At 43.9% G+C, this 27,036-nt stretch overlaps 1 protein-coding gene across 1 annotated transcript; it reads left to right on the forward strand.

Annotated features, from left to right (window-relative positions):
* The first annotated feature begins 15,859 nt into the window (after positions 1-15,859).
* On the forward strand, positions 15,860-22,602 carry LOC122714183 (zinc finger protein Elbow-like). Its single transcript, XM_043935315.1, has 2 exons — positions 15,860-16,339; positions 18,841-22,602. The coding sequence occupies exons 1-2, from the start codon at positions 16,277-16,279 to the stop codon at positions 20,425-20,427; spliced, it is 1,650 nt and encodes a 549-aa protein (XP_043791250.1). The 5' UTR covers positions 15,860-16,276; the 3' UTR covers positions 20,428-22,602.
* The last annotated feature ends 4,434 nt before the right edge of the window (positions 22,603-27,036 follow it).

Below are 27,036 nucleotides of genomic sequence, written 5' to 3' on the forward strand. Positions count from 1 at the left end.
ATAAAAAATTAGTTAATTTCTAATATAACATTAGTTTGTCAAAATAAAATAAATTTTATAAATTATTTTTTAAAATTTCATTAGATGTCTGAAATTTAAGAGAGAGAGGGAGAGAGAGAGAGAGAGAGGGACGAAGAGATATACAACGCGCGATAAATCACTCTTTCGCCGGCGAATATTTGCCAACGGTGTCGTTGGACGAGATAAGAAGAACGGTGGGAAGGGGAGAGAAGGGGTGGGGGGGATTTAGAAAAGGAGCGTAAGCGGGAAGCTTAATAATTCGGGCGGGACGACACGATTCGAAGGTGGGATGTATCGATGTCGTCGTGTCGTTATCGAGCGTGTAACGCGTCGGCCGAACGAAGCGAAACAGGACACGCGAGGCAGAAACGCGGATGTCGGGTTGATGTTCGCGGTGCTAGCGCGAAAACAGGCAGGACAGCTTACCTACCGCCAACGTGTTTTCCCCTGTCACCGGTATAAACGCCATATGTATATATGTATATATATATATATATATATATATTTTAAACATATATTCCGTGCCGCGACGCACGATAAACGGCCCTAAAATAAAATAGCTATCGGGCCTGCAGATAAACCGGTAATATGTTTCAGGAGTAAATGGCCGGATCCTGATAAACGCAAGTTATGCGCTTACGCGCAATGTCTTTTCGGTCGTCCAATAAATTAAAGTCCTTTCGCTCTCTCTCTCTCTCTCTGTCTCTGTCTGGCTCCCTCCCTTACCGAACGTCGAACGGAACGAAGGAGGGAAGAGGAGAGGGTGTTGCCACGATTATAATTTATTCTTGATTAGCATTAATCCTTGCGGGCCTTCTGTCTCCCTTTTTCTCTCTTTCGACGTTAACTTCTCGGTAGGTTTATCGGCCCATTCGCCCGCCCGTAACTTACGCTTACGATTATTAATGTCGACAGATTTATCGGAGATTGGCACGAAGGAAATCTTGAAACGTAAAATAGAACGGCGCGTAAATACGATTCGGAGTGGCGTACGTGAAAGCGTTGTATTATCGCACACCGAAGCTGTATCCGTTCCGACCCGTCTTTACCTTACCTTAAAATCGTCGTTAACGTTACTTGTTCGTATCCCCTCCAACAATCAAATCGTTTCGTAAACGCGATAAACGATTAAAAACTCGTCGATCGTTTCTCGAACGCGTATCTAACGTATCTAACGTATATTCGTGGTTATTTGCTCGGAGGAATGACATTTTTCCGTAATGTTTCGCAGTTGAATAAAGAGAGAAAAAAGCGAGCGATCCTTATCGATATTTGCACGTGGTGGAACGATATTATCGATACGGAGGAAGGCGGTATTAACCGCGGTAAGAAAAAGCATTAATAACTGCACGCGTCTAGGCGGCACATTAGTTGTGATTAATGGGCTTTACCGCTACGTTGACTGGTGATGGATGAAGAAAACATTGTTTCTGGATACACGCACGACTAAATGATAAATCCATTTATTTTCTATTTAATATGGATTTTCTCTTTCCAAGAATTTCTCGCAATTTGTATTTACGCGTATTTCAAAATTGTAATTGATGGATTCGAAGAGAGAGAGAGAGAGAGAGAGAGAGAGAGAGAATGATCGTTCCATATCGTTTCTTTCGAAGATTAAACTTAAAAGACCGTGTCGACTCCGCGGGCGTTGTATTCGAAATAGGTAGATAGATTTTCGCGCGTGCGCACGCGCTGTGTATATACATATACGTATATATATATATACGTATATATATATATACATATATATATATATATATATGTACATATATATATATACGTATATTGGGTCCCGAGACGAAACGACATTAGCCGCTCTTATCCATTCAAACAAAATGTCAAAGTGCCAGATGATAATGCGGAGAAGATAAATCAAGCATGCTGAAAAGATGACGGTGATAAATGTAAACCCGTCTGCCAGGCGGCCCCGGAGATAGTTACCGAGATACACGACGAGTCGTGACTGATGGCGATGTCGTGAGATGTGGTATCATAATAATTCATAAAGGCCGAGGCCAGAGGCTTAATCGCTGATTAATGAAAGGACAGACTTGTCCCGATCTCGTTCTTCCTTTTTCTCGTCCCACTTCTCTCTTTCTTTCGCCGCTATCGCTCTTCCTTTTTCTTCCTTCCCCCTTCTCCTTCTCCTTCCCCTTCTCCGCGTCTTCTTCTTCTTCTTCTTTGTCGACAGTGCTGCCGCCTGACGCATGTATATGTAGCAACCGAGCGAGACGAGTAATCCGACATGTGTTCGTTTCGGCGATAGAACCAATTAATGTTGCGCCGGCGACGTTACCCCCGTCGAGTCCATAATTCACCGAGCAATCTCCTTCCACGGAGATTCCTCGACGCAACTTTGAATCCAGGAGAGGCTATCCAAACCCATCCCGTCAACTCATCTCCCTCTCCCCCCCCCCCCTGTCGTCAACTAATTATTTCGCGTCACGCGTTTTTCGCGTTTCCTCGCGTCGTTAACGCGTTGTTGCGATCGTTCGTGAGCGACGCGATTGGTGATATCGATCTGATATAAAAGTATAAAGATTCGAAAGATTTTTCTTTTAAAAAGGACGACGACGATTTTCTTCTATTCGCGATTTCGAAAGAATATTCACGGTAAAGAAAGATAACGATTTTACCGACCACGCGATAACCACGTATTTACCGCCATCTGAAGCGATCCCCGATCAACTTTCAACTTGGAATTTTCAAATATAATTCGAACAGCCCTCTCGAATCGTTTCACCACGTTCGAAGTTATAAATATTCCACACTGTTCTCTCCCCTCTAGTTCGTAAATTTTACGATACGCGAGATATCGTTTTATCTCGCGAAACGCGAGAGATATTTTACCGCCCCAACTTCTTCTTCGTTACGAGCGAATAAGTTTATCGGAATCGATCGATCGACGCCCCCGTCGACGGGCGTATCATTCCAAACGAGCTCGCCGCGCGAATAATTATATCAATCTCGTCGCAAGCGCGTTCTTCCTTAATTGCGTACGATTGAAAAATTGCTCGACATTCCACGGGAGGAATTTTCCTCGATCGTATCATCGATCCGCGCTGATTTAAATTAAAATTGATTTAAATTAAAATTATCCGTATTTGTTCCGCTCGGTTGGTGATCCAGAGCCGGACCGCATTTTCCTTCGACTCTCGACACTCGAAGGAAACGCTCGTCGAATTTTTTTCCTCTTCTTATAATAGAGAGAGAGAGAGAGAGAGAAAGAGAGGGGGGATAAAAAGCATCTGCCGCGTTTTTTCTACACGTCGTTTACTCGTCGTTTTCGTAGAGGAACGTTTCGTTATCGCGTTTCAACATCTCCGCCCCGTAACTCGGCTGTTTCGCCACGGAATATACAGAAAACAGAGATTCGCCTACATTCTCCGGCCTCGGTTCGTAAGCCGCGATTATTTATTGCCAACCGCTCGCGCGTTTATTACGTGTTCCAGCGGCCGAAACGATTCCCTGGTATTCCGTGTTCTGACCGATGAGGATGTAATAGGAATTTGTGGCCGACCCTCCTCTTCCTCCATCTTAATCCCCTCACGACGATTTTCAGCGATTTTCAACCTTATCGACCGAGCGAAACAACAACAACAACAACAGCAACAAGAATTGGAAACTCTGGAAAGTTTGGAAAATGTAGGACTTAGTTATGGATATGGATAGGATATTAGAAGGAGGAGCAATGGAGAGAGAGAAAGAGAGAGAGAGGAGATGTTTGGGGAGGGGAGTAAAACGCAGGGCTGCGTGCCTGCCGGTAATCACGCGTCGGGATAAAGTTATTCCGGGGCATAAATAACCGACATGTCTGGAATAAGGCATTAATTTATGTTATTTATCGCCCATTACGCAGCAAAGAAACATTCGCATGGGAAATAATGTATCATTCTCAACACGCGTCCAACTCGGGGAATCGAGAATGATTCAGAATGCCAACGAACGGGCGAACAGTGCGTACGTATGTACATCGTGCTCTCTAAGAACCGACAGAAGTAATGTTCCGTGTGTACGTGGCTGCGTACGCGTCGTTGCGTAACCTAAACGCACACCTCTCTCTCTCTCTCTCTCTCTCTCTCTCTCTCTCTCTCTCTCTCTTATTCACATCGCCTCTCCGATCATTCTTTTTTTGCACACCCGTCGAGATTAATCGTCGACTCGATCGATAAACACTTATTAAGCCGTTTATCGAGGAGCAACGGTAATACCTCTGCAATTAGGTATCGCCAAGTATCCCAATTTAATTTCGTCCCTTTCGTTGGATTCGTCGATTCTTTTACGCCATTTACTTTACCTTATACCTATATAAAGGATATTTTCGGATATCCAAAGGTTTTTCAACGGCTAACTTCTCCGCCATCGTGCTCAATTGATACTAGGAAATTATTCATTACTATTTAAGTTTATATATTATTATTATATTATTATATTATATTATATTATTATTATTATACGTTGTATTTACATTGTAATTTAACGCACATTTTTCTGCGCGGTTGCATTAACCGTGTCCCCTTCCTCTTCTCCTTCCCCTTTTTTCCTCGATCACAATCGAAGTCGCGGCCTGTACGTACCCTTGTACGTCTCGCAATTATTCAACCAACTTGTCCGAGTCACCGGTCACGTAAACCTATAACGCGAAGCGTGTATTACAGTACAGGTAATCCGATGCGAAAGAAATGGTATCGAGGAGGGAGGGAGGGAGAAGGAAGGAGAAAGGAGAAAAACGAAGCGTCTCTTCGATCGTACTTGGAAAAAGTGTACGAGCGTTTAAGGGGAAAAGTTTACGATTTCCTCGAGTACGATTAAATTGGAATAAGAAGGGAAAAGTTTTGAAGAGATTAAACGGGGTGACCCTTCCTTCCTTCGTAATTTTTCGCGGTCAAGTTCAATACGGACGCGTCTCTCCAATCTCGATTTATAGTTTTATATACCTGCGGTCGAAGGGAAGAAGAGATACCTAATAGACAAGATTTACTACGGCACGCCCGTCTCAATTGCGGAACAAATTTATCTTCTCTGTGGTCAGCGGCCTTCCCACCGCTTCCCAGCCTCAATCTTGGTTCCGCTCCTTTCGTGAAATATTGGCTTACCACCGGGCTCGAAACTTGGCCGAATGGATGTACGGGGCAATTCCGGTGGGGGCCCCGTAAACTTTTCCGCCTCGAGAGAGAAAGAGAAGAGGGGGGGGGGCCTCTCGCTTTCACCGAGAATTTTCACCGAAAATTTTCACCGATCGATCGAGAAACTTTTCCTTATTCCCGGGATTGAGAGATTAAGAAAGCGAGAGAAAGAAGCGAGAGGAAGAAGAGAGCGGGGGAGGAGGCGCGATTTCTCGTTTCATTGTGCGTGAAACCGAGCGCGTAAACCGGAACAGGTCAAAGCCAGCCTCGACGAAGGAAAGTCAAATACTTAAGAGTGTTTGGACAAGCCGTCACTCCCGTAACAATGGGGTTTTTACGTCGAGTCGTAAATACACAAAGGGCTTTCTTCTCTCCCCTGCTATCGATCGCTACTACCTCCCCTCCCCCCCCCCTCCTTCTCCTCGAAAACGTTACCTCCACTTATCCTATCCGCGCATTTATCCTATCCGCTCGTGCTAAAACTTGGGACAAAGTTTGAATCTTTGGAGAAAAAAGGGAGGAAGAGAGAGAGAGATTGGAAAGGCGATTCGCTGCGTGCATCCGTGTACAAACGGATACGACAGGTGGGTAGGTAGGTAGGGTTTGACCGATAGCCGAGATCTTTGGCCAAGTAAACACGGTTAATGGAGTCGTTGCTCGGTCGGTAAGGCAACGACCGAGAGCGGCCGCGGTGGTGGGGAGCGCAATACGCGCGCGCCGTTAATACGTTTGATACCTGGGCCGCGTAATCTTTGGCGGGGGCAGGAGGTAATTAGCGGTAACGGACGGTTACGTCCGATATACGAACAATGGGGAATGGGCGATGCGATGGGAATAGGAAGAGGGTGATGGCCGAGGCGAGTAATGATAAATGGACGGGCGGCTGACAAGCGGCCATCGCTCGGCCCGATGATGGATGGCCGACGCTCCTCTCCCTAATTATTTCATACTTTGCAATCGGAACGATAATCCATCCCCGGTACCTGCACCCTGTCACGGATAAATCATCGGTTATCATTCCTGAGTCATAACACGTGTGCATCGCGACCGGTGCCACGAACAATCGGCGAAAGCTCGCAGTGGCGCATTAGTGTCAAGGCGAGTCGTTAATTCCAATGCCATCCGGCCAACGGGATAACGCACCGGAATGAACGGGCCGCCGTTCCGTCAATTTTCCATCGATTCCATCTCTCTCTCTCTATCTCACCCCGTCTTATCCACCTTTCGTTTTTCGTTCTTCGTTTTTATTTTACGAACGTAATAATAATAATAATTTTTAGAGATTTTTCGGACGCACAAAGGGATTTGGATATTGTATACACGGGGACCGAAATAAACGGCGACACTTTGAAGTCCCTTAAGAAAGCGCGATAATTTACGACACGGTGTTATTTCACGAAACTTGCCGGTCTACGATTTTCTCTATTTGCGTTCGCAGCCTTGCGCCTCTTTATCACGCCCCTTTCTTCCTACCCTTCGCCACTCGGTCATCGGTGGAATAGATGCGCCTATTTCGCGCAACGATGAAACCATTTTTATCGCGCAACAGCTAACCTGCCCAAGCGATTGGAAGGGAATAGAAAAGATGGAGAGAACTTTGAAATATCGAGATTTCAGCCCTTCGGTTTGTTCAGGGTTGTTGCGTAGCGCGATATACCAGCCGACGACAGTGTGGTGCCGGTAAATCTTGGAGATGTCAAGGGCGAAAGGTGTGACATATCTTATCGTAAACGTCTCATAACGGCGTCGCGGCACTAACGATGCGTGACACACGACGACGTAAAGCCGTGGCGCCTCGTCGGGAAGCTCGCTCTGCTCGTAAACCGCGGCTAACGCGCCCTTTTCTTCAACTGCCGCCGCGTATTAACGTCGATCGAAATCACCCTCCCCACGTAAAATACGTCCTCCTTTCCATTATTCTCCTCCTCGCACCCACTTTACTTTTTCCAAAAAATTTTTATCAAAACTTTATATACATATATATATATATATATATATATTTCTCTTCGATTACTCGTTGCTTCGGATCGATTATAAAAAGAAGGAAAATGGAAGAATATTCGTGGAAGAGGGGGAAAAAAGAGAGAGGGAAGAGGAAATCGTAGGCTTTACGGTTATGGGCGGCGGAATTTGACGAAAGTGGCGACCAAGAGTTGTTTCCCTGGCGCCGGCGGAAAGTAAATTGGACCGGGCTTTTATATAATGTCGGGTCTTGGACGAAAATAATAACGAGCGGATCTCGTACCGCTTAAAGGGATCGGCCGTATCCATTTATTAGCCGCGAGATGACGGGCAGTTTAGAAATCATCAGCGGCAATTAGACACGGCTCGGTCAATTGTTTGCTCGCCGGCAATATTCGAGGGATGCTCTCGAAAATTATTACCTCGAATCCGCTCTTCCCAAACCTGCGTAAACGAAGCGAACGGAGAGGGAGAGAAATAGTTGTCGTTCTCGATAACGATTTCGAGATCGAGATCGAGATGCGAGTTAATTTTTAAAATTACTCGAGCCGGAAGTTGGACAATTTTTATTAGGACGGGATCGAAGGAGCGAGGGTAGTCTCGCTGCGTATCGCGAGAACGTGATAAGCGCGTCTGGCCGAGTTGTTTACGAGAATGCGGGAACCGTGTAACGCCGTGCAACCCCGTAAGGCAACGGCAGCTAGTCGGGGCTGAAACACCCCCCTTGATGGCTATAAAACTCCGGGAAAGCATGCGCAGTAGGTCGGCCGGCTCGCCCGTTCGCCTGTCCGCCCGCTGTCACATACGCTCTTTCCCGCTTACCCAGAGTTACGAGGCTGTAATTTCACCGAGGGCGTCTCTTTTGCCCTTCCCGCTTTATCTTCGCGTCTCCGAACCACTCTACCTCTCGCCTATACTATCCTGTATATAGCGTATATATATATATGTGTGTGTGTATGCGTGTGCATGTGTACATATATATATATGTACGTATACACGGTTCGCTTGTCTCCTGTCCCACGGTAGAAACGCTGTCGGCGACAAACTCCGAGTTACGACGCTGCTAAACTCACAAAAGCTTTTTACAAAACTGTTAGTCGGTTCCGGGGGACCCTACTATACCGACGATAATTCGCAGTCTCGAACGTCCATACTCGAACCTCCTTTTATCCTTTTAGTATTCTCGCAAGAACGCTACCTCCTGATATCTTTGCGTCGTTTTCTCGAAAAAAATCCCTCCATTCGCCGAGGATGTGAACGCAAACATGGACAAACAGTCGCCTCGGATCCCGTCTAACCTCGTTGTCGATAGATACGAACGAATATCTGCGCGCTATATCGATCGAATGTAATTCGAGCGTGTAACGAATATTAAGGGGAAAGAAAAGGAAGAAAAAGTTTAGAGAATGTTCTCGTGGCAGGAAAGATAGATAGCGGAAACGAAGGCTGTCTAAACAATCCATTCTTTCTCGCGACAAAGGTGACGGGGAACGTATATATATATATATATATATATATATATACACGCGTAATGACCGTGTCCAAAATCGAACAGCTGTTCGTCACAGCGTGCAAGGCCGCAAGAGAAGGCTAAAAGGCGAGTGTATACACGAGTGTCGCACGGCTGAATGCCACCGCCATTCGATGGCGCAGGCCTTGACGAATAGAGTTAATGTTAAAAATGTCAGTATGAAATATTCGAGTGCCGATCGTTCCGAGAGATGGGCGTGAAGGCATCGGATGGACTCGACGATGCTTTTGTACCCAATACAAAGGGGATATTTATCGAAGTAATTTTATATTTTTTTTTTTTCTTCGATGTTTTATCTCGTCGAAAAAAAAAAAATTTATATTTCAACGCTGACGAGTACTTTTTTTTTTTTTTTTTTTNAAAAAAAAAAGAAAAAGTACATACGATATACAAAAGAGAAATGTTTTCATTTCACGGATAATAAAATATATACGGAATATATTGGATATTGGACGCGATGTTAAACTATTTATCGGCGCGAAACAGCCTCTCTGGACGAGATACAAAGCGATCATGTTCCGGTCCGAAAGCGTTAAGTGGTTAAAGTTGTTTCCTTAGATAAATGGTACGGTAGCTCGAGGGTTTCGACTGACAGAGGTGATGTCAGTTTAGCGATGAATAAACTAAGATTGTGAGCGCGGCGGACCCATCCATAAATACCAACTGTACGGATAATGTTTGTATAGTCGGTTACCAGCGAATGCTACTGTACACATAGGACAGTCCTTGGTGTCGACATGTGTACGGCGTAAATAAAGTAGCCGCAGCCGCTAACTCCGCTAACCGTTCTCCCAATCTATGTGCGTTCCTCGTTAGTGTTCCTGGGAGGGGGAGGAGGAGTAGGAGGGGGGAAAGGTAAGTGACCACCCTACGAAACTCTCAAACTTCTCAAACGCTAAACGAGCCGATTTTACTCCCGATCTCGATACACGAAACTCGATCTCCCTCCTTTTCGGTTTTTTAACACGAATTAGCGACGCTCAATAATATTCAACCATTTGTATATTTATATGTATTTGTATATACGTGTGAAGCATATAATGGAACGAGCTGGTCGTCTATAAACGAGAATCTGTCGATTCGAATCGCGAGGATTAATATTTCGTCTCGAGATGTTATCGAGATCGATGTCGCGTATAGATTGAAAGGAGGGGGAAAAAAAAGGAGGCTATTTCAAACTCTCCGTATTTTTACAGAATGAAAATCCGACGTAGGTTTTTGAAGTGGGGAGAGGGGGGAAAAGAAGAAATATCGCGTGGCTCGATCAATCGACATAACCGATAGTGGATATATCAGCGCGATACGGTTAAAAGGGATCGAGATGAATATTGGATCGCACGATGAAAGCAGCTCGTTAAATTAGTTTCTAATCTGTCCGATCTCTGAAAGCGCCGAGTTTCAGGCTTCGTTCTCGTGCGTCTAATCATTAATCTCTGCCAGCAGATGTGCCGCCGTCATTGATTTAAATCACCGCTACGTTGGTTAACCCTTCCTAATCTAGTCTGCCTGTCTGGACTGGCTTAACGTTTGATCCGATTGCCAGCACGACGCCACGTATTAACGAGACCACGTACGCTATACATATGTATATATATATGTATATATTTTTTTTTTTGTTCCTCTTTCTTTTTCTTCGTCAATTTCACTTTTTCACTCCCCTCCACTCTCGTAAATTGTCCAACAAATTAAGTACACGAACGATATCTCTCGGCGAAGAGAAGATGAAATTACTTGAATCGAAGGAAAAATCCCTCCGATTCGCCCTTGAAAATTTCGTACGAACGTAATTCACGTAATCGATGATAGATCGAAGATCGTTGGCGAATAAAAAAAAATACGGAAAATTGTATCCCCCTGAGAGGATCCTAATTATTCGCGTAAGGAGTTAAGGAAAGCCATTTTTGGCATTCTCTCGTGCGTACCCTTTTCGTAATTTTTTATCACGATAATATTTCGTATCGTATTCTCAATATGACTGATCCCAACACGAGTCAATATAATGAAGAGATATTCCACGGATTTATTAGTCGGCGCTCGTGACGAAAGGGAAGGGAAGGGAAGGGAGGGGTAAAAGTCGAGGGTAAAGGCATCTTTCGGCGGGGGATGGGGGAAGAGGGGGGGATGGAGCGATCTTTGGAGGAAAATTTGGGTACACGGTGTTTGCGGGGCCGGGAAGCGGCGAGCAGCGAACTCGGGGCGGTAAATCAAGGCCGAGAGTGAACTCTCGCCAGTGGCAAACAATGCGCGGCGTGACGAAGGCATTGTCGAGTTTACGCCCCACAGGGTGCTGCTCTGCGGCCAACATCCCGCTTCTCGGTTCGCTCGCCATTATGGGGAAAGGGGAGGGGAGGGAAGGTTGGAAGATGGGGGCAGAGGGGGGGGGGGGGGTACCCCATCAATTACATGGGAAATTGCGCTCGCATTATTTATGTGCGTATACACCGACACGGGCTGCACTAGGCCACGCCACACTTCTCTGCACCGGGTTATCGATGGCCCGACAAAGAGGACATAAATAACGCCTTTTGCACCGATACAACCGCGATTCTAAGTATAGGTCGCTCCGTTGGACGCGTGTGCGCCTATTCCAATCTATGTAAGTACGTGTAACGTGCCATCAAATCCTAGCATGCGCGCGCCGATTCGATTCCCGTATTTATTTCCCGTTTCCAATTTTTTTGATCCTTATCGATTTATCATTTCGATCTCCCTCTGATATTCTCTGAAATTTAATTTGACGAATGAGATTATTCTAGTAATTGGCCCAGAAAAAGATATTTCTCGATACGATATTTACAGGTATGCAAAATCGAAGACAAAGTAGAGAAGAAAGTAGAAGAGAAGTAGAGATCGTGATGAAGGTATATATATATATAGGGGAGAAAGGAAGAAAGGAATAGAGAGAGAGAGAGAGAGAAGGAAAGAAGATGGATATACGGAGGTGGCGAACGAAGCGACAGCTGTCGATTTTCCTCCACAGACCTTGCGCAGAATGCGCGAGCAAAGTTGTAACGGGCTAGTCATAAATAACGCGCTCGTTTCTCGACCACGGAACGGAGAGGGGAGGGGAGAGGGGAGAGGAAAAAAAGGATCGAGGAATAGGAAGAGAGAGAGAGAGAGAGAGAAAGAGAGAAAATATACGGAGACATCGTGCACGGGATAGGTTCGTGCTCGTCGAGGACGTGGCGGGATTAGTTCATTAGCTGTACGTTATACTAATCGCGTTTACGTTTTGGCTGATCGATGCGCGGCGAACGGTGGGTGATTATCCGCTCTCCGACTAGTTTCCTAGCGGAGACACGTGAGAAATCACGACGAAACTTTGGCCGAGGAAGAGGAAAAAAGAAAAAAGAAAGAAAGAAAGAAATAAAGAACGAAAGAAAAAAGGCGATGAAGAAGAAGCTCGTTTTATAGCTCGTATATATTCGAAAAGAAAGAGGGAACGAACGTGTGGTTTATCTTTGCGGAGGAGTGCGGTGTATCGGTGTAGCGAGCAGTTTCCACGGAAGGGCATTAGCGGCGTTATTAGCGCTGGTTAGAGGATACGTGGTTTGGCGGAGAGTAATAATTATCCGTGCCTTCTTCCTATCCTTCTGTCTACGCGGACGACCAACAATCGCCCGACAACAAACTCACGGGGACTTTTTTCTTTCGCGATTTACAATCGCGTGGAACGTGGAAATTGCGGAACGAGGATAATAATTTTTTTTCTACCGGATTCGGTCGGTAATGGATGAAACGGGTGGGTTATTTTATCGGTGGGGTATGTCATCGAGATTATAAAAATCGATCGGGAAATCAGGTTTGAAACGACAGATCAAATTAACTCACCTAATAACGCGCAATTTCGTGATCGATACGAATTATGTAAATCAACTTGTCTGCATTGCACATGTACGTGCGGGTACAATCGGTATAATTCTGTGAATAGTAATGAAGGGAAGTAACACTCGAATTTCCATGAAACAATTGATATGCATTTCGATGCAGCACGGAACCCATCCACGTCCGTGAACATATACCAGTTCTATTACCACCTCAATCTATTTCAGCCAAATTCATTAATCGCTACAATATGCATTCGACCTGGTGCGTTACGTATGCATTTAAAACGTATTTGCGTTAAATTTATTCGAAACCAATCTTCTATATAATACATACATATATATGTACGTACGTTAATAATATTTTAAAAAGTTATCGCTCTTTTCTTTCTTTCTCTATCATCCCTCGAATAAAAAAATATATATCGCAAGATCGAATTTTTATTTTACGCGTAAAGGAGCGAGGATTGAATAGAGAGAATAGATATTTAACACGCGCAATATATATTCGCACGCGTTTTACAATGGTTTTTCTTTCTTTCTTTTTTTTTTTTTTTTTTTTCCCCCGATGTGACGAAATAAAGATAAGAAGGAAGGAAAGTTTATTCTTGTTACGTACATATGATATATCGTATTATTTCATAATTTTCGCGTTTCGAAACTGTACTTGCGTGCAATATTTTATGCAAGTAGTGTAACGTTCGAGATTTTGAAACATTTATACTTTCACCGCAAATAGCGTGGTAATCGTTCGGGGACGTGACAGCGTTCGGGATAAGATCGTTGTAAAAGAAAATTATTTTTTATAGCTGTCGTAAAGCTGTAAATTCGGTGCTTTAATAGAATTGCCAAGGGTCGAGCTTATAAGTTGTATTACTTAATTACCCGGCTCGGTATTCATCTTTCAATCGGAAACGTTCGCTTAATTCCATTGAACGCTACTATTGACATTTATTACTGTGGCTTACAAATGAAAAGTCTTTTCAAGACTTATGCCTATGTCGTTTTACGACACCGATATTTCGTCTTTTTTCTTGAAAAAATATATATATATATATGTATATATAAATATCTATCATCTACATACATATATAAATATATATATTCTCATAAATATAAAGAGGGGAACAAAAGGTTCGACTTGTAGTCGTATTTTCCCACTATTTATTTTCCGTCCATTATCCAAGAACACTTAAAGTCTTAAACCTTCAAAATTAAATATATTCGTGAAAGGAAACATCTCGTATTGAAATAGAATTTAGAATTTTTAATTTCGAGTCGTAAAACTCGTAATTTTAGATTATAGATTTGCTTATGACTCTTGGGTATAAAGTTTTATGCGTAAGTAAGTAGATACTTGAAAACGATCATAAATCTAAACGAATTGTTTACCCGATGTAATTAAATGAATGGAATAAAATCGTGGCAATAAATCACACGGTGGAATCTAGTTATCATTGCCAACGAATGCTTTGGTGTACGTGTGTATCCTTATGTAAATAAAAATTATTAATGCAACGTAATAAATTTTATTTCGAGAAATCCAAACTGTACGTAACTGCAGAAAAAATTATTGTATTAATTTTTTAACATCGCTCGTCCATAACTCGTCCATCTTTCGATATTTCGCGCTTCCATTATTCCATCTTTCCTCTTTATCTCGCGTTACAGAAAAATAAACGCGATTGCAAACCGTAATTTTACCGTTATTCGGAATTCGATTTGAAACGGACATACGAACAATTTTAAATATTTATCCATTTACTCGTAAATTTTCGAAGAAGAAACAACTTTTACAATTCTCTCAACTTTTATTTGTTTCGAACGAGAACTTTCTCGAAACTAAAATTTATTGAAAATTTGTCCAAAATATATAACGGGGTATATATCATGGTACACAAATATATCATCGTCACTACTTAAAATTACACTAATATTTTCTTTATTTGTATGTCAAACACGAAAAAGCAAAAGAAAGTATGGCAATAAATATTTACGAAGAGCATCACGTTTTAATTTCCAATATTTTATAGTATCAGCAGCAGCAAAGGGCAGAGATTTTAGTTACCTGCTTAGTTAGTTTCCCTTAGTTTCTTACTTGAAACTTTAATAAAACCATAAAGAGAGAGAGAGAGAGAGAGAGGAGATTAGCAAATTATTATTCTCTGGTATACACTACTACTCTGCAAGTTTAAAGACCTGTTCAAACTTGAAATACCAAGAGAACAATCGTAACATGTCGGATTAACACTGTTAATTTATCAACCGTATCGTAAAGCTTTATACGTATATATATATATACATATATATTATAACTTATAATTTCGAAAAATATTATATTAACGAGAAAGAGACGGAGTAGGGAAAAATTATTTATAAATAATTTCGTAGAGGAATATATAGGTATTTTTTGATAGAAATATTTATAAGTCGTTTTTGGTGGTGGCATCTTGTTCTCGATCGAACGAATGAAAAAAATGTGGACGCGGTGTGTAAGAGGTGTATAAAGGATCGAGATTGGCGAGAAAAGGAAGAGGGTAGAAAGAAGAGGAGGGAAGAATGGAGGAGAGGGCGGGGTAGGTGGAAGTGGTTGTCGTGGGGGGCACCTTGCACGAGTTGACACGTCGTTGGTCGGGTCGGTTGCACCCGGCAAAAGTGTCGGCAAAGCGCGAACCGACAACGACCACCGTGTCGCGAACGCTACCGCCACCATCGCCACCATCGCCACACCACCGCTATCTCCACGTCACCTTCCTTCTCTTTCCTTCGCATCGGTTGCTCGCCTTCTTCTTCCTATTCGCTCTGTCCTTGTCGTATACCTCTCGATACCTCTCGCTAGGGGAGTGGGGAATCCTTCGACACTAGTAGCGATGGCTCCGAGTTCGAAACGCGTGGAAAACAAATATTCGAAATTTCGAGTCTAAAGTATACGCGAGAAGAAAGAGAAATTAGATTATTTGGATAGAGTCGTAAAAAAAAGAAAAAAAAAACGGGCGCGTATTTGTGATCGGTGGACGCAAAAGGAAAAGGAAACGTGAAACGCGAGACGATGGATTTGGATAACGTTGAATCGAAATGTCCATTCGATACGAATATCAATGAAAAAAAGAATTGTTTTTGCTTTCTTTTTTTATTTTATTTATTTATTTTTTTTTTTTTTTTTTTTTCCCTCCCACGAGAGTGTATCACTTTCATCGCTAGAAAATCCGAAATGGTGGATGGTGGGAGAAACTAGGATGTACCGACAGAGCGGCGAAGGGGTAAGCTTTCCCGGGGGAGCATAGTGTGGCGGGGTAAGTCAGCTGAACGGTCATCGATAGAGTGTGTTGGCGGCGTGGTGGGGGGAGGGGGGGAAGCAGGGAAGCTCGGTCGAGGGAACAGTAAGCGATGCGACTCAGTCGCGATTCGAAGCCGGTCGTGGTAACCGAATGCGTCGTGTATCGTGTCGCGCGAGCACACGGTATCCTCTTTATTTCGTTTTTTTCGTTTTCATATATTTTTCTGTGCTCCGTTGTGTTCCCTCTCGTATGTTGAACGGAACGGTGGTGTTCACGCTGGAATATTTTTTAAAATCGAGATGGCTTCGTTTACGTGTACTTTCCTCGTTTCACCTTGACGAATACAACAAGAAAGAGAACGTGTTTTTTTCGAGCCTTTGCTCGTTTCCCCTCCGCTCCTTTGTGTTCCACCGTCGCTAGTGATCACAGTGTTATTTACTCGTTCCAAAGGGAATATATATATATATATATATACATAAATATATATATAATTCGTGGACAAGAAGAAGGCGAACATTCTCTCCTTCGAAGATGCTGACTTCTAGCGCGAATCAGTACCTCCGTCCGGAATATCTTACGCCTTTACCTACTACGGTTAGTGTCGTATTTTCTAATTTCCGTTTTTTTTCTCCATTTTTTTCTCCCGATACGAATATTGTATAATTGTTACGGTTATCGTATCGTATAAAGAATATGTAAATAATAATAATAATAATAATAATCTAGTTGCACGCGTGTTTAATACGCGTCTTCGGAATTTCGTTTCAAATCAGTGATTGATATGATATGATATGATAAATGCTCGATCAAGGTAAAGTTTAATTTGGGAGAAAAGAGAGAAAAGAAGGAAAGAAAAAAAATAAATCGCGTAAACGATTATAAAATAAAAGATCGAAAATGGGAATATCGCGACTCGAGGCGTGAAATTCGTATTACGATCGAGTCGACGTAAAATGAACACGACGAAGAAGGATAGTTTCGACGGTTCGTTAATTCTAGTTGTCGACTTCTCGTTAATCGCGACGGGAATGCATTTCACGTCTTATGCTTTAACTCCTGTAAACTATTTTGAGGACAGCGAGTGCTGGCAAAGTTTCTGCTTCAACGTTCACTGATTTACGAGCGCCATAAATCAAAACACGATTCGGTAATACAATGCTCGGAGGATCGAGAGGGAAAGAGATAGACGGAGAGCGTGTTCGCGTTAAAAAATGAACGAAACATTTTGCTCGTCCGTTGTTTCTTCCTACCTTTTTCTTTTTTTCTTTCTTTTTTTTTTTTTTTTACACGCGTTATAAGTGAGCATTCTGCGTGGTGAATACGCATTTAACGATAATAATAAGCCTCAAACCTTTTTCCTTTTCTTTTATTTTATTCCGTTTTTCTCTTTCATTTTTCCCTCGATCGACTATCTTTTCCTTCATTCCCTTCTACATTCCCTTCACATTTCTTCAAAATGTGACGATGAAACTCGATTAAAATAACGATCAACTCTCAATGAAACGATTTTCCAAAGAAACGATTCGTTATAGATATTACCGTGCATTCCCTCGAGTGCATGGGCAAAGAGCATGCGTATTATGTTTCAATTGGTATCACGAGTAAAAAGCAACAAGTAATTGGCAGTACCCGATGCTATCCGGTTAAGCGGTCTCGCGAATCGGGACTTGCAATTATTTAATCGGAGCACGGTATTCCATTTCTATGAAATTTTACGCGACAATGGACGATAGTTTTGACGTTTGGAAGATGAAAAATTTATTCGAACGGATGAAATTAACATGTACGTATTCGAATGCTATGGAAAATAAGAAATAATTTATTTCTCGACTTTTATTTTATCGTCCTATATCTCGTCCAACGTCTCGTCAACTCGGTTGACTAGCGCCCGTGTAAAAAAACTTTCAACGCGGCCAAGAGTTAATTTTAAACGTGGTAATTTTCGACGATTACCCCATTATCCGTCGTCCACGTAAAATTCGAGTCGCGTATCGCGATTTAAAAATGGAAAACAAAATTGGAAATAACGATCGTTTAAAAGATTGAAAGAGAGAGAGAGAGAGAGAGAGAGAGAGGACGCGTTATATCCACCATTCTCTACTATTCGACGGTTGTACGGGGGATTAAAAGGGAAATTTCGAACGATGAATCCATAAATTAAGGTTAACGATAAAAATACGATATCGCGATCGAGCGTTGGCGCGTTCCGTTAAGTTGTCCGAGGGAGCGATTAACATACAGCTCCGGACCCGTAATGCCGTAATAGCCTGTTGCAATTCGTGGCATTAATATCTGTCGGCGTCGAGCCATTAGCAAAAGCAACCGTAAACCGGCGGGTTAGCTGCACGAACGTTGCGTTTTAATTACGGCGAACATCTGTTCGATCGACCGCGTATCAAACCGCGAGAAATATCGTTCCTCTATACGCTAATTACACCGACTGCATCATCTCTAGCCACTTGGAAGGGAAACGCTCGCTCGACACCGATATTCAATTCTCGCTCACTCCTCTCCAACGCCGATCGTTCTTCTCCGCGTCGCCAACCACTTATTAATTGGCTACCTCCGCGCCCGTAAACAGCCATTTTAATTCACCGCTCTCTTTTAACAACTTGATCGCGGCAAACGTAGCGCGCTACGTTACCATGCCACCTATTTATAACCGATCGTACCAGCTTTTATTCGTCGAAATTCGATGGAAAATCGTTTCCAACCCTTTAAATTAAAAATTAAAAATTCGAAAGCAAATTCCACCACAATTTTCTTATTCTCTATTTATCCTTAAAATAAAGAACATTAACAAATGTTGAAAAAGAAAACGCATAAAAATAATAGTTTTATAGCAAAACAAGACTAAGGTAATTCTACTGTCGAATTAACTTGAAAAGGATCAAGAAAATATTGAAAAATAAATTTACGTCCAACGAGTATATTCGTAGAAAAAAGTGCAGATCTCTCTTAATGAATTATACGAGTAGAAGCATGTTAAACATTTTTTACCTAGGAAAATGTAGGCGTTTCTCGATATCTAATCACGAGACGTGATGGAGCGTGGAACGATCTGTTTATCGACACGTGTCGTTTTTCGTTTGCAGCTGGACGCGAAGAAGAGCCCGCTCGCGCTCCTGGCTCAGACTTGCAGTCAAATAGGAGCGGACACGCCGTCCAACAAATCTTTGCTGGGCTCGTTGGACAAAGGTTCGACGAGCAGCAACAACAACAACAACAACAACAACAAGTCGTGCAAGTCGACGGATCAATCGCGCGAGAAATCGTCGCCGGGGATCGTGGCCTCGTCCTCCTCCTCCTCGGCCGAGTCGAGCAAGGCGGCCAACTTCAAACCGTACGAGTCGTGTTTGTCGAGCGGCGTGGAAAAAGCATCGAGCCCGGACAACGAGCAACAACGATCTGCCTCCACTCATTCGATATCCGGCCGTTCGAGGACACCCGGGAGCACGAATAAACGGTGCTCGAGCAACCAGAGCGGGTGTTCCTCGGTACGGGCGATCACTCCTCACCAACAGGGGAGGAAGACGGCGACTCCGAACGGTGACGGGGCACGAGAATCGCCCGCCTCGAGGAATCAACTCGTCGTCGACTCCTCCTCCTCCTCCTCCTCCTCCTCCTCCTCCTCCACGTGCTCTTCCTCCTCTTCGCAGCCAGCGGTGGTCGGCAGCCCGTCGTTGCAGGCGAAGCCGTCTTCCTACAGCCCTGCAGGTGTTCTCGCGATCACCGATCCATCCATCAAGGACCTTCCACTGGGGACGTTCAAACCGGGCGTGAGCCTGTCCTGCTCGTCCGCTTACCTGGGCTTCAGCCCCCAATTACCGATCGACGCGACGGCCAGCTCGTTGATATCTCACCAACACGCCGCGTTGAAGAACGGTTTGGTGGGGAACCCGTATCTGAGCTACGCGAGGCTGAAGAGCTCGGGATCGGGGGCCGATACAACCGCGCTGATGCCCGTTTGCAGGGATCCCTATTGCACCGGTTGCCAGTTGAACTCTCATTTGCTCGCGAGTTCGGCGAGTTTGGCCGGCGGCGGGAAATTGGGGGGCGCCGCCGGTTCTTCCTGCCCCGGTGGATGCGCGCAGTGCGATCACAAAGGGAACAGTGGTGGTGGTGGTGGTGGTGGTGGTGGTGGTGGTGGTGGTGGAGGTGGTGGTGGAGGTGGTGGTGGCAGTGGTGCGACGACAACGGGTTACGGAGCGTTGGGTGTCGCGGCGTACGCTCACGCGCAACTTGCCGCCCTGGCGGCTGTCTCTCAACTCCCTTACGTGTGCAACTGGATAGCCGGGGACACGGCGTATTGCGGGAAAAGGTTCTCCACGTCTGACGAGTTGCTGCAGCATTTGAGGAGTCACACGAACGTGACGGGAGGAACGGGCGCCGATCCCTCGGGGGCGGCCCTCTCCCTGCTCTCGCCCCCGGTCGGCCTGCCGGCCGCGCATCCCCTGTTCCCCAGGACTTACCCGACGCCACCTCTGAGCCCGCTCGCGACCGCCCGCTACCACCCGTACGGGAAACCGTCGCCGCTCTTGGCCCCGTCTCTGTCGTCCTTGGCTCTGCCCCTCCCCCCGCCGCACCCCCACGCGGCCCCGGCCTTGCCACCCTACTTCTCCCCGTACCCCTTGTACGCCGGCCCGCCGAGGCTCGGCGCCGCTTCCGGCTTGCCTCAATGAGTTCACGGCCGAACCGCGGATATCGATCGTCTCGTCGACTGTGATCCACGCGCGGATATTTGAACTCTCTACCTTGCCGTCGCATCGTCGTCCTTCTTCAGCGCAAGGGACGATGTAACGCCCTCCCTTTCCTTCGATCCTCTCGAGTTCTTCCCCGCGACGTAATTTTCGCGTCGTTGAGATGGAAACGGCGCGTGTGTGGGTTGGATTGAGGAGTTGGCGAGAGGATTATTCGATTGTACGCGTGTTACGCGCGCTTTTAACTGTGATTCTGGGCGCGAGAATAATAGGGGAGCGCGTGCGACGAAGGCGGATCCGAAAATAACGCGCGCCTGTTGAGGCGAACAGCGGCTGCTTTAAGCACGGCCGCTGCGTGATTATTAAATCTCGTCGACTTGTCCCTCCATAGGAGGGGAGGGGGTCTTCTTTTACCACCTTCCTTTCTCGATCGCTTGGATATCTTCAGCATCACGTTCGCTCACCACCGTGATCCTACGTGTTTTGTTTACATCGACACGTTTTCTCGACATCGTCCGATATATATATATATATATCATTTTCCAATTCTCCCTCCGCGTTGTCGATGAACGTTTCCGGTAGAACGGTAATCTCCGATTAAAAAAATTATTTCCGCCGCGCACGAAACGAGACGAAACGAGACGAAAGACACGTTTAAGCTTAATTTCGACGAGTAAGAAAGAGAGAAAGAAAGAAAGAATACCACGAGTGTAACGTGGAAAAAAGAAAAAAAAAAAAAAAAAGGAGTAAAAAAAAAAAAAAAAAAAGGAGTAAAAATAAAAACCAATGTTCAACTGTGATTTTCGAGTGAGAAAGCACGTGCATGAGTGAGATATACTGCGCTTCCGCTACAGTTACGCGTGTACGCGTGATCCTAGAATTTATTTGTATACGATAGCGATGCGATCGTGGATCGTTCGATTCGACGGACTAATTATTTTTAATATCGAACGCCTCTCCCCTAACCTCCTTCCTCTTCCCTCTCCTGTCCTTAAGTATTTCTTAATTTCATTTGATGACAACCGATTCGGACGATTTGGAACGTGAAACGATTTGGAAATATAAACGTTCGAGATACTGAGAAATAGTACAAAGTGTAAAGATAAACATTCTACGATAATATCTGTACGATCTATATAAGGTAACATAATTCCGATCGTAAATTTGCAGCCGACGTTTTTTTGCCCGTCGTTACGCGTTCCAAGCCCGAAAAGCGAAGATAACGCGCGTACAGTGTAGATGGTGAAACGACAGACGCCGTAAATTCTGGTCGATCGCGGTCTACCAATCGTACCAATCGTTCTCGTACCGTTTGTCGCGGAACGCTCGAGTCTATGTGTTTATAGTATTTACGAATTTAATATAATAATATTCATCGCTAAACATTTATTGTAACTATTGTACATTTGTTCATAGAGATACGTTCATAGAGGATGAAATTTAATAAAAAGGAAAAAAGGAAAAAAAGAAAACGAGAGAAAGAAGGAAAGGGACGTAGGAAAGGAACGCGTAAATAAATAAATAAAATTGCGAAGCTTCTCGCGAAGCATGGGCGCACGCGAATCGAGTGAAACGGGATCCTTGATTGACTAGTTGAGATATATCGCGTCTATATATTTTTAACCAAAGTTTTAGCGACCGATCCGATGATTAAGTAGCGTTACGAATAATAAACGATGTGTAATAACGATCGATATTGTATATCATCGAAGAGAAAACGAATCGCTCGAGATATTTAGTTGTAAATAGATTTATTTTGTTCTACGTCTTGTACGCGTATATACGTGTGTATACATATATGCATATTTGTGTACGCGCATATGTATCCTGTATATGTGTATATACGTGTGTATATATGGTAATTGCCACTGTATTACGATTATTATTATTATTATTAATATTATTATTATTCTCTACGATAAAAGGAAAAATTCATGTTTTTTCGATCTGAAGAGAACGACGTGTATGCAAGGCGAATTCGTTTGACTCAATAATTGATTTGTACTTGGAATCGATATTTTCTACTCATTTTTCTCGAAACCCGAAGCCTAAACGTTCAACTTGTTGATTTTATCATTGTTATTCCAATACGTTACGTAATCCTGTTCGGTATCCTATTGAAATGAAATATATCGCAACTTATTTCTCAACGAGGAACGATACGTGCATTTTTTTTTTTTCCACCTCCCCTCCTTTTAATCGATCTAAATGGGCAAGGGAAGAGGGAGAGAGGAAGGGAATAACGAAGAAATTTGAGAAAAGGAAAGGGAAGAAAAAAGGAACGAACTCGCGTACTATTTTGAAAGTAAGCAAGAGGATATTCCGAGAATGAGTCGTAAAGAGACGGAACGAGCGATGGTTGGTAATTTTACGGTCGAATGAGAAAGCGCTTTCTCGCTCGAGGAAGAGGAGGGAAGAAAAAAACGGAGAGCGACGCAGGAGTACGTTGCGTCGGGTCCCAGGGTGATCTCGATTGCCCTTTGAGTGATTTATGGACAGACTACTTCTTCTTCGTCTATTCTCCTCGTTTCAAAACGATAACGTATTGTGGCGAACGATCAGACTCGTTACACGTGAACTTTTAAAACTACGCGCTATCCCTGTTCGGATCTGATCCTTGTGGTTTTCTCTCCTCTCGAAGTTTTGAAAAAAAAAAACCTCATTTTCGTTCTTTTTAGAAGCTTTAGAAAAAGAAAAGAAAAGAAGCCTATCTTTAGGAGCCTATCGAGTTGCTTCCTATCCTGTCAGTTTGCGTCTAGTAACGGCGAGGCGCGACAAGAAAGAGGGTCTGGAAGCGAGGCGAGTGGCTTGTCGAGAGTTTCCTTCCGGCGATGTGGTGTGTCACGGAAGGCATGGACGTCGGCGAAAGAGACTCGCCGAAGGGTGCTTCGAACGAATTACGACGAATAGTTGGCGCCAGAAAAATGACCGACCTTCGACCGAAGAAACCCGCGTCTCCTCCTTTTCCTCCGTTTCCCCCGAGTCGAACTCTTTTTAAAATTTCGAAACGATGATCGAGCAACAAAATCGGACAAAGAAATTTCTCTTCTTTTTTTTTTTTTTCTTGTCGGCCGAAAATCGGGTCGAAAATTTTGGAAACGAGTTTCGATTTCGCAATCGAAATAGCAGTAAGCGAGTAGAATTTTTTTCCTCCGGGCGAAAGCGGTGTATTATCCGCGTAATTGCGCAGCTGCTTCGAAACTGTTGGCCTTCGAGAGCCGACCGACATCTCTCCCTGGTTAACCGGTCGGCGACAAGAAGAAAGGTGGTGGTCGTTGAAAAAGAAGATTAATCGGTGTCTTTTAAAGGGCCGCTGTCGTCCCAGCACGACCACAATAGCTCGTTCGTGCCGCGAGATATTACAACGATCATCCGACTATAGAATGTTGACCAAGTTGGCGCAACATTCGCCGCGCCATCTCGAACCGTTTTCCACGATTAATTTAGTCGTACGGTATACTCGATGACGAGACGAGACGAGTCGAGTCGAGTCGAGTCGAGTCGAGTCTAGCGGCTATCGTTAGTACTTAATAGAGGCAATTGCGTTTATCGCTAGTTTTGCGTTTAGTTTGTTCGATAAAGTAATTACTGTCAACAGACTCGAGAACGCGAAGAAAAATAGTAGAAGCGAGGAAATCGTGAATACTCGAATAAATTATGAAAACTTGGCTAGGAGCGAGGTTAGTTGTCGGAATATATATATATATATTCTCGTCCAACAAACGAACAAGTTTATCGACTATGTCGTACTGTTCACTGGTGGAAACAAGTCTCGGCGGAAAGAATGCAGATCCGATTGGTTAATTTGGAAGAAAACGCCTATTTTTCACGCGCATATTTTTGTTCATGGTATTTGTCGCTAATCCAAAACGTACGCTAATTACAATTCGTGACAGTTTAATTTATAAATTTTGTATTGGAGTAATTAAGATAATACTAATGTACGTGTAGATAGTTTCGAAAATATTTCCAATATTGGATGACTATCCTAACGTAAATGAAAATAACTTTTATGATTTTGAATATTCGAATTATAGATCTCCTACTACAATATAGCGTGTGGTGTCAATAAAGTGAAGTCGTCTATGAAGTGAAGTAGGCGGTTCTAGCAAAGGACCCTTCTTGCCCCTCTACCGTCCCGCGGGACTTCTTTCCACCGTACCAGCGAACAGTAGTACGCGTGTACCGAAGGAACGCAGCTTACGCGCAACCGTACCAACGATAAATTAACGAATTCGAACGTTTCGCTTTCGATAATTCGATAAACGTTTTAAAGAGATCGCGAGAAGAGAAAAAAAAGAAAACGAACGATGCGCGATTAGGAATGAGCGTGGGATGCATAAGGATAGAACATTGGGTATTCGAGTGAGAGAGAGTGGGAGGGGAGAAGAGAGGGCTTGTAACGGACACGGAAGGATATCTGGACGGAAAGGAAGGGATGTCAGAGAGGTTTCTCGCAATTAGTCAAGTTTTCCCGGTGCGCGAGTGGCCGTGTCCAACACCGTGCCAGCTTATTTATGGCCTCCGGGATACGTGTAAACGCGAAGTAGACGCAGAAGAGGGGAAGAAGCCCGTACATCCTTATTTCCAAATATTCCCTTCTCTGAATCTCTGCCCCCCACTCCGATTCCGATTTTTCTTCTTTCACGCGCGGTAATCGATTGTACATGGTCACGAATCGTAATCGCGAGATGCGTTCACACAGGGTGAAATAAATTGTGTTGTGCACACAACGGAAATACTTTGGCGCAAACGAGCGTGAACGAGTCGAACGAAGGAGGAATTGATTCGAGCGGATTAGTGTACAGCGACACAGCCGAAGGGAAAGGAAACCGATACGGCATACGGTGATATCGCGAGATCGAGTTCGAAACGGTTCTTCGCCCCGGGGTAGCTATAACTAGGTTTTTAATTTCTTTGTTCCCCTCGGGTGTACAACACACAGGGCGTGCACACGCTCGGCAAATTTCCAACCAAAGAATCGTACGAATCACGGACGAATTATTTTCAATGCTCCTTCGAAAAAAGAGATTTCGATTCTCGTGAAACTTGTTTGACACGCGATCGCGTCGTCCCCGGAAAATACCATAATTCGTTTCAACTTGTTCGCTTTCGATACCGAAACGGTTTAAATCGTCGCGTCGTCCCGTCTCGCGTTCATGCGTATACACCCTTATTATTTATACATATATCTTTTAACTCGATCGGTTGGTAAATTGACGGTGGAGGAAGAGGAGTGGAGAACGGAATGGAACCGATTATGCGTGATTTATTTAAATTTCTTCGCGTCGATGTAAAGTAGATTGGCAGGGAGGGAAAGGGGGGGGAAAGGGGGGGGAATGATCGCGGCAGGACGAATAATTTATTGCAACAGCGTTATAATTCTATAATCTGGGGATAATGGAGGTCATTAACGTAATGCTTGTCTTCGAGCCGGATGATCACACTGCCCTGAAATCTGTGATCATTTCCGACAAACCCTCGGTATCCTTCGACGCTGCATGATTGCACGTTTATGCGATTCCTGTTATTTTCAATCATTATTTTCACCGGATCCTCCCCTCCCCCCCTTCCTCCCTCTCCCCTTTCCCCTCCTCTGCCCCCTCCCCCATAGACCCTCGCCATCCTTCTATCACCAGGTAATTGTTATAATGAACAGGGAAATGATAGGTTTAAGCCCCGGCTTGCCTCGCGTTTTGTTTGAAAAACCTGCGCGCACAATGCGATCGATCTTTACGACGATTCACCCAATTTACTTTACCTTTACAAATACATCCTTCTCTCTCTCTCTCTCTCTCTCTCTCTCTCTCTCTCTCTCTCTCTCTCTCTCTCCTCCCGTTTCCCCCTCTTTCCATAAATTCTCTCTTTTACAAATTTATAACGCTTTTAATTACGCTCCTTTTATTTTATTTTTTTTTTTTTTTAAACACAATTCTCGAAAAATTCTGGTTATTCATTCCGATAAATATGCCCATAAATTTGTAATTCAATCGTGTGTTTCGTGAAAGTTGGTAGATCGATCTTTCGTTGTAATAATAATTATCATTTTTTTTCCCCCCCTCCTGTTTGCTCGACACAGGAAGGGAGGAGGGAGGAGGGAAGAGGGGAGAGGGAATATTTCGAAATGCTTTTAACGAGTCACGAAACGGACATAATTAAGCACTTGCCAAACATAATGCGGATAATTATTGGATAATTATTGGGGCACGTAAAGGGGAAGAATGCGTCGAAGTTAGCCAAAGTGATTCTTCAATGATCGATTCAGGGATCGATAGAGGATTCGTTTGCCGATACGTACGTTCACGTACGAAATATGGATTCTTGAAAATCTCGTGGAAATTCGTCCAAAAAGATCGATTCAGAAGATTTATACGTGTTATAAATTCGTTAATTATCTATTCATTATCTAAGTAATTTCCTTGAATAATAAAGTGGCGAAGAATTGTATTTGTTCTTTTCTTTTTTTTTTTTCCTCTCTTTTTTTTGTATTTTGTATCTTGTATTTTAAGAGACGAACAAAGCAGTTCAGTTCTGAAACGTAGAGCGTTTAATAATATCTTATCTCTCGTTATAAAAAAAGGAAGTAGATCT

This window comes from Apis laboriosa, unplaced genomic scaffold (assembly GCF_014066325.1).
Source record: "Apis laboriosa isolate Shangri-la unplaced genomic scaffold, ASM1406632v1 scaffold28_cov147, whole genome shotgun sequence".
Lineage (NCBI taxonomy): Eukaryota > Metazoa > Arthropoda > Insecta > Hymenoptera > Apidae > Apis > Apis laboriosa.

Coding starts and splice junctions, on each gene's coding strand:
- LOC122714183 (XM_043935315.1), top strand. CDS start 16,277: ATGCTGACTTCTAGCGCGAATCAGTACCTCCGTCCGGAATATCTTACG. Junction 16,340..18,840: donor TTACGCCTTTACCTACTACG/GTTAGTGTCGTA, acceptor TTTCGTTTGCAG/CTGGACGCGAAGAAGAGCCC.